Source organism: Glycine soja, chromosome 3 (assembly GCF_004193775.1).
Source record: "Glycine soja cultivar W05 chromosome 3, ASM419377v2, whole genome shotgun sequence".
NCBI lineage: Eukaryota > Viridiplantae > Streptophyta > Magnoliopsida > Fabales > Fabaceae > Glycine > Glycine soja.
Window position 1 is genome coordinate 36,840,119 of NC_041004.1, and position 11,328 is coordinate 36,851,446.

The 11,328-nt window shown below is 30.1% G+C and overlaps 1 protein-coding gene across 1 annotated transcript; it reads left to right on the plus strand.

The window, feature by feature from the left end:
- Positions 1–5,306: 5,306 nt before the first annotated feature.
- On the plus strand, positions 5,307–10,260 carry LOC114406693 (UDP-URONIC ACID TRANSPORTER 1-like). The gene is made up of 5 exons (XM_028369465.1): positions 5,307–5,606; positions 5,782–6,267; positions 7,067–7,170; positions 9,049–9,277; positions 9,911–10,260. The coding sequence occupies exons 1-5, from the start codon at positions 5,526–5,528 to the stop codon at positions 10,055–10,057; spliced, it is 1,047 nt and encodes a 348-aa protein (XP_028225266.1). The 5' UTR covers positions 5,307–5,525; the 3' UTR covers positions 10,058–10,260.
- Positions 10,261–11,328: the final 1,068 nt, after the last annotated feature.

Below are 11,328 nucleotides of genomic sequence, written 5' to 3' on the forward strand. Positions count from 1 at the left end.
GAGAAAGACAAAGAGAAACTTGAACGTAGGCATAGAGATAAACTTGAATCTGTCGCTCAAAGTGTGATGAGTTCAACACCTTCATGTTACATCGCCCAAATATACCTTGGATCTCGCTCCAGCATATTCTTTTTTTTTTTTTTACTTCTTCAATCTTAAAAAACACTTCAAGTTTTAATTAATTTCCAAAATCTTATAAAAAATGTTTACTTTTTATAGGATTAAATATGCATTTGGTCCTTCAAATATTTATCGAGATTGATTTTATTTCTCTAAAAATATTTTTATTACATTTGTTTCTTGAAATTTTAAAAATTTTCCTTTTAAGTTATTTATTTAACTCTATTAACTTTTTCTATTAAAAGTTTACAGTAGTAGATATTTCAGCATTAACATTTTCGTTTTCAGCATTAAATTAATATTCAATGTGCTTTGCAAGAATAAAAAAATCATATTAGAACTCTATTGTTTCCAAACAAATAAATGCATACAATTAAACTCATATATTTCCTTGTTGGTGGAACGTTATTCTAGGAACAAGCATTCATAAGTGCATTGGCTTGACTGTGATAGTTCACATTATTTATAACGGGTGGATGTAGCTTACATTTAATATAAAAGATTAACGGAGTTAACTAAAAATCTTAAAATAAGACTTTTGAAAATTTTAGGAACCAAATACAATGAAGTTATTATTGGAAGAGTAAAACTAATATGGGTCAATATTTCGAGGACTAAAATAATATTTAATAAGGATGTTTGTGATATGATTTTATTTAATTTTTAATTAAAAGATTATTCGAACTAAAAATAAAAATTATATGGTTCATGAATGTAATCTCAAATTCGAACAAAATCAGAATAATCTTTTACTGTTTTGTTTGGATCCATGTTGAAATTTTTAATATTTTGAATTATATCTTAATATAATAAAGTAAAGGAAAATTATTACAATGTATAAAAAAAAAACTAATTCGCATGGCATTAGCCACGAGTAGTCTACGAAAATCATCATAGACAAGATTTCCCAGCTAAACACCACTCTAGAGAATTGTCTCCAAGTTAGATGGATGACGTCCTTCACATTGATTGCCTTCACGCGAATATGATAATTTTATATTAGATCACAATTTCTTTCAGATACTAACCAACGTCCTAAGATTTCTATTGGTTAAGAAACATAAATTAAAAATATTTTTATTAGAATATGGATAATAGAGCGTTGACAAAATTTTTAGAATAAATATTTGAGTAATTTTTTAGAATAAATATTTGAGTAAATAGTCATTTTTGTCCATGAATAATAGAGCGTTACCAAATTTATTTTTGAAATATGAAAATTCAAATTTTAGTTTCCGAAACAAATTTATCCATTCGTTAACTTTGGTCCGTTAGAAAGAGTCTATGTAACATATTCAAAAATGAATTTGTCAGCACTCTGTATATTCACAGACAAAAATGATTGTTTATCTAAAACATAATTTAATTTTCATCTTTTTCTCTTTTTTTTAATCGTTGCAAATAATAAACATTTTAAAAAAATAAGAAAATAAACATAAATTAGAACAAACATAATAATAAGCATAATATTGATTAACAAATATAATTTGTCTATTGTTCTGAAATTTCTAATGTGACAATAGTTTGTCCAAAATATGAGACTTAAACAAAAATGCACAGTCATTAAGTTAATCTTTATAAAAAAAAAAATGAGACAACTTGATTTTGTTATTATCTAATGATGTTACAATCGAAATTTCAAACCAGACAGATTATGCTTATTAATCAATATTATGTTTATTATTATGTTTTGTTCTAACTTATGCTTGTTTTCCTATATTTTTTAAGTGTTTATTGTAATGTTATATTTGCAACGATTAAAAAAAGAGAAAAAATGAAGATTAAATTATATTTTGAGCAAATAGCCATTTTCATCCCTGGATGTGTAGAGCGCTAACCAATTCGTCCCTAAATGTGTCACGTAGGTTCTTTCATTAACGGTAACAGATGAAAGTTAATAGATAAATGAATTTGTCGCACTTTTTTATACTTTCGGGGACTAAAATTTGAATTTTCATCTTGCGGAGACAAATTTTTCAACACTATACATATTCAAGGATAAAAATAACTATTTATCCTGGATATTTTTTTCTTTTAGTTTCTTAATGAGTGTCTAACAAGACCTTTTTTTTACCGTATTAATATATTATAATTAACCAATAGGGGTTGTGATGGAAGTTTCACATTCATTAAAGTTACTACAAATGTTACACATGTTTCTATTTATAACCTAAGTAGCTTTCTTGAGAAGCTAGTGTTATATTCCTTCAGTAATTAAGCTCACCCCATGCCAGAATACATGAAGGAAGAAAACTTCCTTAAGAAGCAAGTATTACACCTTTTCAATAGTTAAGTTCACCCCCTTGGGAACATACACTCCTCCAATAGCTCAGCTCACCCCCCCCCCCATACAAAAAAAAGTTCCTACTACAAAGCCTACTTAAAATTTCCTGAAATACAAGGTTAAAATCCTATATTATTAGGGTACCTTTAACTTGTAAGGTAAGGTACTCTTAATTTGTACAAACCTAAAATGACCAAAATATAGGACCCAAAAGAAGGAAAACATATTCTAATATGTACAAAGATAAGTGGACTCATACTTAGTCCATAAACCCAAAATCTATCCTAAAGCTCATGAGAACCCTAGGACTTTCTCCTGCATCTTTGGCTCAATATTCTTGGAGTCTTCTATCTAATGTCCTCAGGGGGGTAGGATTGCATTAGGTTGAGTCTAACAAAATGAGCTAGACTCTTACAACATGATGAACCATGGTTTGAATTTAAGTTGAAAGAGGTGTTCGCATTTAATGTTCGACGGACCGTGCCTCAAATTCAAATAGGATTATTTTGTAAGAAAGAGACCTTTTTGAGAAACTAAAATATATTACTATTAAATCCTAATGAAATAAGAAATTAATTAAAAATGTGTTGATAAACAACTTTTATATTATAGTTTAATGACAAATTCTCACACACACACCCCATATATATATATAAATTTATTAACAATGATAAGAAATATCATATAAATTATCTCTCAAGGTTGATTTTTAATTAGTTTATAGTGTAATTCCTTTTAGACTAACGTGGATGCCAATTAAACAAAATAATAATATCCTATTAAATTTGATTTGTTAAAAAAAATCTATTAAATTTAATTAGAAGTAAAAAGAATTGTACTATCATTTAATCATATATTACCATATGTGATAATTATTAACTCTTATAAAATTACTTTAAAAATCATATATAAACAAATTCTAACTATTTAAACTGTATCAATTTTAAACCAATTTATTATAGAACTATATATTTTACCTAAAAATTATACATTTAAAAAACTACATGTCATGACGTTATTTATTTTATGAAATCATGATGTTAACTTAAAAACAATTGACTATAATGAATGTAAATTATGATTTTAGGTCAAATTCATATATAATATTAATAACTCAAATATTAGAATTATTAACGTGAGGAAGAGTTTATCTAAATATCACCATGGATTTCGAGCATGCATCATTATCCATGAAGGTTCCTTATCAACTACGATTTTTTCTTGTCATGATGCTTATTTTTTGCACACTCAAATATTATATATATATATATATATATATATATATATATATATATATATATATATATATATATATATATATATATATATTGAACCAGGGGTATTTTTTAACTAATGGTGAATGACTAATTCCTTAAGATATATAAATTCTTCTAGAGTGGTTTTGGACAAAGAATTTTAATTGGAGAAAATAATTTATTAGAGAATTTAAATTTCTGTAATCTAAAATTCATTGTTTGGATTTTTTTATATGAAGAATTTGAATTTTTGAAATTTTAAAACGGAATTTTAAACAACTAAAAATGTGAAATTTCAATTTCCTTTTAAAAGGTAAGAAATTAAAATTCTTTTTTGATAGAAGAATCTTTTAAAATGTCCCCGTATTTTTTTTATAACATTTATCCTCTCTTTCATCTAAAAATTTCAGAAATTCCGTTTTTGAACTCGCGAAGGTGCTCGCAACGCGAAGAGCTTGGGTCATGTCTTGCTCAGTTGATGAATGTTGTGGTCGGGTGTGATGGTATACGCCGTCGTGTCCCGATTCCCATGGGACTTCCCATGTTAGATCAGTATTCTTTTCTTTGGAAGCACACCAACCATATTCTCTTTTCTTTTTGTATTCATTTTCTTTAACTCTCTCAATTTTAATTTTTTTCATCCCAATACAAAATTTTAAAAATAAAAGAATTTCAATTAAAGTATTTAAAATTCTTAAAATTTAACATTTCTCAAAATCTCAAATTCCCTCATCCAAACATAGGAGTAAAATTATTTGCCAACCTAACAAAAGGAGAAAGAGAAACAAGGAAAACACCCCAAAAATCAGGAATAATTTACTCCCATCCTAACATTCGGGAGAAAAATTGGGTGGTGGAAGGACCATGGTATTGATGTGTGGGACACCCCCTTTCCAATTTCAATCTAAAAATGTTCTCTCAAAATAATACTAGTTTGCTTTACATTTTAAGTTATTTTAAATTCAATTTCAATTTCATAATATCATCACCTATTAGTCAAAGAGATAAAAAAAAAACTCTCACTCTACTTGCATAAGGAAATATTTTTATTAAATTTAATTAAAATATAATATTACTATATTTTTTTATTCATTATTTTGGAATAAGTATCTTTCCTTAGAAATAATTCCACTCAAGATGGATACAACTATTACTCGGGACAAAATCATTCTTCTCAATATTTAATGGAGTTGCATAACAATACTCAAATTTGAGACCACTTAAGCCAATCAACAAGCAACCTTTAATTCATACCATTGTAAATTTATTATACTATTCAATTACATTAAAAAAAATATTATTCAATTACATATTATCATATATAATAAATTTATTAATTATTTAATTTTATAATAATTGCTCGTATATAAACTTATCTGTGATTGGTTGAGAATGTTTATAGTTTATACTAGTAGCGGGTGAAAATTAACTTAATTTTATTTTTTTATTACAAAAGCAATACAATCATAACCAACAAGAATTTCACTACCAAATATTTTTAAATTGTGCATAGATTTTTTTATATGGTATTAGTGATTAGTGACTAGTAATTGTGAGCATTGATCGGTTAAGAGAGAGTAAGTTAATAGCCCTTGAAAATGTCAACAAAAAGCTTTCTATAAATGGCCATTCCTCTAATTTAGTACAACATCATTAGCAATTGCATCAACAACAAAAACTCCACTCAATTCTATTCCACTAGCTTTCAACCAACGTTCATCAATCATCATCACCAATGCTGAGAGATGGATGACCCATATATATAACAATTAAAATTTAAGACCCCATTTTTGATAGTCCACAGAAACAAAACCAGCAGGTTCTGTCTGTCTGTCCCATTCACAACATACCAACAAAAAGTTTCAATGAGCACACATGGTTCTTACAGCATGAGATCCAAAGGCTCCTTTGAAAATGAAGCCAAGGCAACAGGGAAAGAAAGTGGGGTAAGTAAACTAAAATAAACAAAAGCATAAACCAAGACACAAAAAGAAATAAAAAAAAATAAGATCTGTTTTTTTTTTTTTTGAGAAAGATCATTTTTTATTATTATTGTTTTGAATTTTGAGAATTATGTAATGATGAGAGGTTGATGTTGTGAAAAAAAAAATGGAAATCCAGGGAGGAGGCGGTGGTGGAGGTGGCAAGAGTGGAAAGACAATGTCAACCAACAGCAAGGAGAATTTGTTCATAGTTTTTCTTGTTACACTTTGGTACTCTTCAAACATTGGTGTGATCCTTCTGAACAAGTATCTGCTCTCAAACTATGGATTCAAGTTCCCAATCTTCCTCACAATGTGCCACATGTCGGCCTGTGCTGTCCTCAGCTATGTCTCCATTGTGTTCTTCAAGGTGGTGCCTCAGCAGATGATCAAATCAAGGTCCCAGTTCATCAAGATTGCAACTTTGAGCCTTGTTTTCTGTGCCTCTGTGGTTGGTGGCAACATTTCTCTCAGGTACCTTGCTGTGTCATTCAACCAGGCTGTTGGGGCAACCACACCCTTTTTCACTGCTGTTTTTGCCTATTTGGCCACCCTCAAGAGAGAGGCCTGGGTTACCTATGGTGCCCTGGTTCCTGTTGTTGCTGGAGTTGTCATTGCAAGTGGGGTATGCTTTTGTTCTCTTTATCTTAATCTCTCTGCTTTCTATTGATTTGTTGTATTTGAATGTTGTGAATGATCATGGAAGTGTTTCTTTTTGAGATCGGGATAGAGGTCTTGATTGATTCATATTGGTGTGTGAAGGGCATTTGTGTAACAACTATAGAGACATGCCAATGCTGCATCAAGTTCCTTGTGCCACTCCAGATCTGGAGTGGTGTTGGACAGATTTGGTGGTGGTGGTGGTTTGTGTGATTTAGTTGATCTGTTATTGTTTGGAAAGTATAAGGATTTTTGTTTTCATGAAGTGAAATCTGTTTGGAAGTTAATGAGATCTCAACTTTTCAAGAACTGCAAGTCTATGACAATCACTGGGAAAATGATTCTTCTTGATATTATTCTTTGTTGTCTTCTTCTTTTTGGATCTGCACTGTACTAGTTTATTAGCTTATAAGTTATATCAGAGAGCCATATTTTTGGGATTTTTTTTATAATCAACTAGCATTGAAGTTACTTAATTATCATTTTATTTCATCTAATCGTGTTATATATATATGATTATGATGCCTCCCCTAAAGCTTGTCACGAATTTGGCTCTTTGTAGTTACCTACTTATCAAATGTTGTGGTATTCTGTGTATTGCACTATTGCACACCACAAATATAATTTATTAATTTGTTATATGACTGGCAAGTGGCAAGAAATAGTAGTTCCTTTAGACGGGGATGGTGCATATTTTCCTTTCTGTTTTCCCGGTTTATTCATTTTGTTTCTGTAGAGCTACAAGATTTTCTTGGTGATTGCAGGGCGAGCCAGGGTTTCACTTATTTGGATTCATTATGTGCCTAAGTGCAACCGCTGCAAGAGCCTTCAAGTCTGTCCTTCAGAGCATTTTACTCTCTTCTGAAGGGTAAAAATATTTTACACTGTATCTACGATTTCTAACTTCCTCCTTTTCATCTAACTTCAAAAGCTAACCAGCTAAAAATTATATCAAAGGTTACTGAAATCTGCAATCAAGATATTGTGCATCAATAGGGAACTAGCCGTCTAAACTTTTCTTGGAAAACAACCATTGAAGGATGTTTCAGGAAGTTGTTAACTGTACTGTGTGTGGAAGATATGATGTCTTGACTCATAAGACATGCAATAGTATATCTTTTTTGAATAAAAAAGCTGGAAAGTAATATGCTGTCATACATAAAAACGTACTTCAATCAAGGTGTTTGCAACTAATGAAACTTTTCAGTGATTTTGCTATAATTGATCAGCAGCCAAGGTTGTGGAGTGACTGAGTACCTAAGTCACATTTGTTGAAAATAAGTTATTGTGAATTGTGGATTCAAGAACATATGTTTTTAAATCTTATAATATTGCTTTATTGGACAATGTTTATTCTTTCAGCTCTTTATAGGTATTATTGGTTTGTAATTGAAAATTGTGTCGCTAATATTGCTTGCTTTTAATGCATTACTTTAATCTCATTTGTGATATGTGAGGAAAAAGAAAATCTTGTTTGATTTCACGTTTTTCTGTAAATTACACTTTCATCAACCGGAAATCATTTGGTAAGAAAAAAAAAACACCCTTTTCAACTTGTGTAATCATGCATGTTTATGTATCACAATTACTTGATGCATGAAAGATGGACTAGAAGAACACTGCTAGCTGAGGAGTATGTTTTTCTTATTCGTTGTTCTTATACGATTGAAAAAACTCAAATGAAAGTTCTAATACTCTGATGTATGTTTCCTTTTCATATTCATAAATGAAGTTATTCTTGAGCAAGACCTCCTAGTTACATGAACTGTATTTGTTTAAGTTATACTGTAAATCAGTAATGAATGGCCTTCTAAATACTCAGCATCTTAATGATATGTAGAAGTGGTTCTCTGTAAACTTATAGAGGCAGAATTATAGCTTAACTTGAGTGGAGGCAGTCACAACATGATAATAAAAATCAATATTTTTCTCTTCTTCATTATACTTTAAATCTTGGATAGTTTTAGATTTGAATAGTCTTTGTTGTCGAGCAGATTGTGTCTATCATGATATCATCTATGTATCTTCACTTGGTTTTAATTTCCAACCCAACAAATAACTATTTTTTGCTGAAAGTTTTGGGCTGACAGCATGTTACTTTTCAGATGTTTAGTTACTTGACCATTGGAAGTTTCTATACTATATGCATTTTGGTTTATGATTGTTTTTAAATATATAAAATAGGAAATGAGTTGTTGTGAACGAAGGTGTGATTAAAATTTAAAACTTTCTCATCTGTAACTTAGATATAGTTCTATTCTTGCCTTTCACTACAGTGAAACTGCTGCTTCCCAAGAGTCCTTAAACCTGCATTATATCATCTCTCATGTGTTATCCAAATGACTTGCTTCAACTTTTTGAAAGGATTAGTCCCTAACATTATTGTAAACACACATTCTTATGTAATAATATGTATTTACTTATTGTGTTCAAGTACAACAGGATGACTAGGTTGCACGCATCAGACTACCTGCTTTTTTTTTTTTTTCTAACTTTCAAACTCTGGCTAAATGATTCTTGATTAGTACTCAAAACACATCTTAATATACCTTATTATTTTCTTTTGCAATAAGTACTTGAAGTTTTTATGTTCCTCCAAGTTATCAGTATTAGTATGACAATGACCAGAACTTGAGGTTCCTCCTCCCCATAATCTCTTGGACTTAGTAAACCTAAATTGCATAAGCCTTTGTTTTAGCTGTTACTGACTGCTTATAATAATGTTGCATCCCCTTCAACTTCACAGGGAAAAGTTGAACTCAATGAACTTGCTCCTGTATATGTCTCCAATCGCGGTCCTAGTTTTGTTGCCTGCAGCACTTATCATGGAGCCTAATGTCGTAGATGTCATATTGACGCTTGCAAAGGACCATAAATCTGTGTGGCTACTTCTTTTCCTAAACTCAGTCACAGCATATGCAGCTAACTTAACAAACTTCTTGGTGACTAAACATACCAGTGCTCTCACACTCCAGGTTTGCCTCCTTGTCACTACTACTACTAGATCTTATGAAACATATTTAGTTAAAATCTAAAAAATGAGTAATACCAAAGTTCTTTTATTCATTTAAACCATCAATGAAAAACTGAAAATTTCTTTTACCTTAGCTAAATGTCTTGACTTTGTAAGATTAGACTCAAAATCACATGTTCTAAAATAGAATGAGAAAAATGGCTGTTTACTTAGATTGTAATATAGTTTCCCTGTCATCTAATCATAGATTATCATGTATGATAAATTTGTTGACTTTTATAATAACTACTTATAAGTCATACCATTGATTATTTATGATTGAATGACAATATAAAATTATTTTACATTATCCATGCATGACATTAAACACAAAATTTTTGTTCTTTTTATATTATTTTTTTCTTGCTTGTGTCTCTAAGTTTAAGAAGTTTCACTTTTATCCCTTAAAGTGTCTCTAATAAACCAAATCCGTCCATTAGTTTTTGGCGTTAGTGGTGTCAATTATTGCTAACGTGACAAAGCTATTTAAGCCAAATTACTTTAACAATTCAAGTCAAAGTGTGTTTAAAGCAAACTTGTTTTGTTACTTTATGAAATTCAAATACTAAATTCCCTCTAAAATTATGTTAAACAGGTGTTAGGCAATGCGAAAGGTGCTGTAGCTGTTGTAATCTCAATACTCCTATTCAGAAACCCTGTCACTGTTCTTGGCATGGGTGGCTATACAATTACCGTGATGGGAGTGGCTGCATATGGAGAAACAAAAAGGAGGTTTAGATGAACAATCTCAAACATTCACCGATTGTCTGATTCGTGTATTTTTATTGTAGTTTATTTATTTATATGAACAAGATTCTTTGTAACGTGACTAGGAGTAGAAGGGAGCCATTTTATAATGATATTCTGTTGTATCTACCACATAAATATTTATTTATCACTCGTACATTTTGTCCTAAGTAAACGTGCCGATTTATTTTTTTACTATGTGATGAGTTGAAGCACGATAAATTATGCTTAGGAATGCGTCAGTGGCAATAATTACAAATGAAGAGAAAGTTGATATCAAACTAGGATCTTGAGCACCATCTTGCATCTTGCCCTTCACACTTTACTGTCATTATGCTCACGTTCATTATAGACAAAAACATACGAAGTAAACAAATGAAAAGGGAATGATAAAATGTAAAAGTGAAAAAAATAGAAGCCTCTCAGATAAGAAAATGCAAAAACAAAAAAGAAAAAGAGAAAGTTTATATTCATCTCAATTTGGCTTTACATTTTCTCACCTTAAGAAAGACTTAGAAAAGACTTGGAGAAGACAATGACAAATACAAAATTGAAAGAATCAATGCAATGGGGATGATTGCTCAGAATATGTAGTCTAAAAATATTTCAACGTCGTAGAAATTAAAAGAGAATCTGGATATAAAAAAAATCGAATGCAAAAAAATGAAAGGAATAAATTTAAAAGAAATACTCAAATTGGGTCTCTTTTAAATATACACACATTTCTCATTTCTTCTTTCTTTTATCATCTTTTCTTTTCTAACTTGGAATTTTGTTTAAAGGACTCTATTTGAATTTTAAAATAGAAACATTATGGTACTACTAATATGCACTTATAGGTTGACATGTGGTAAATAGGCATGATAGTGGGGTCAAACTTGCGGGACCAAACTTGCGGGATCCATCCCGAACCAACCTTCTCCCCTCAATTTTGATGGGGGAAAATCTGGATTAATCGGAGTCGGGGTTGGGTTTGAGTTTTTCTGAACAACCAAAGTCAGACTTGGAGTTATTAATACCTATCCGAACCCGCTCCTCTAATAATTAATTTATAAAAATATTCTTGCATATATATAACACACTAAAACCTAAAACTATTGGATTGAATTTTATACTACTATTGAATTAGATTTTTATGTTGTCATGTATAATCTAGAAATATGTTGTGATTGCTATTTAAAATTATTTTTTTCATTCTATAAAAAATTATAATTTCTATAGGATGTTATAAGCATGTCAAGGGTGGGGCGAGACAGGGAAAAATCC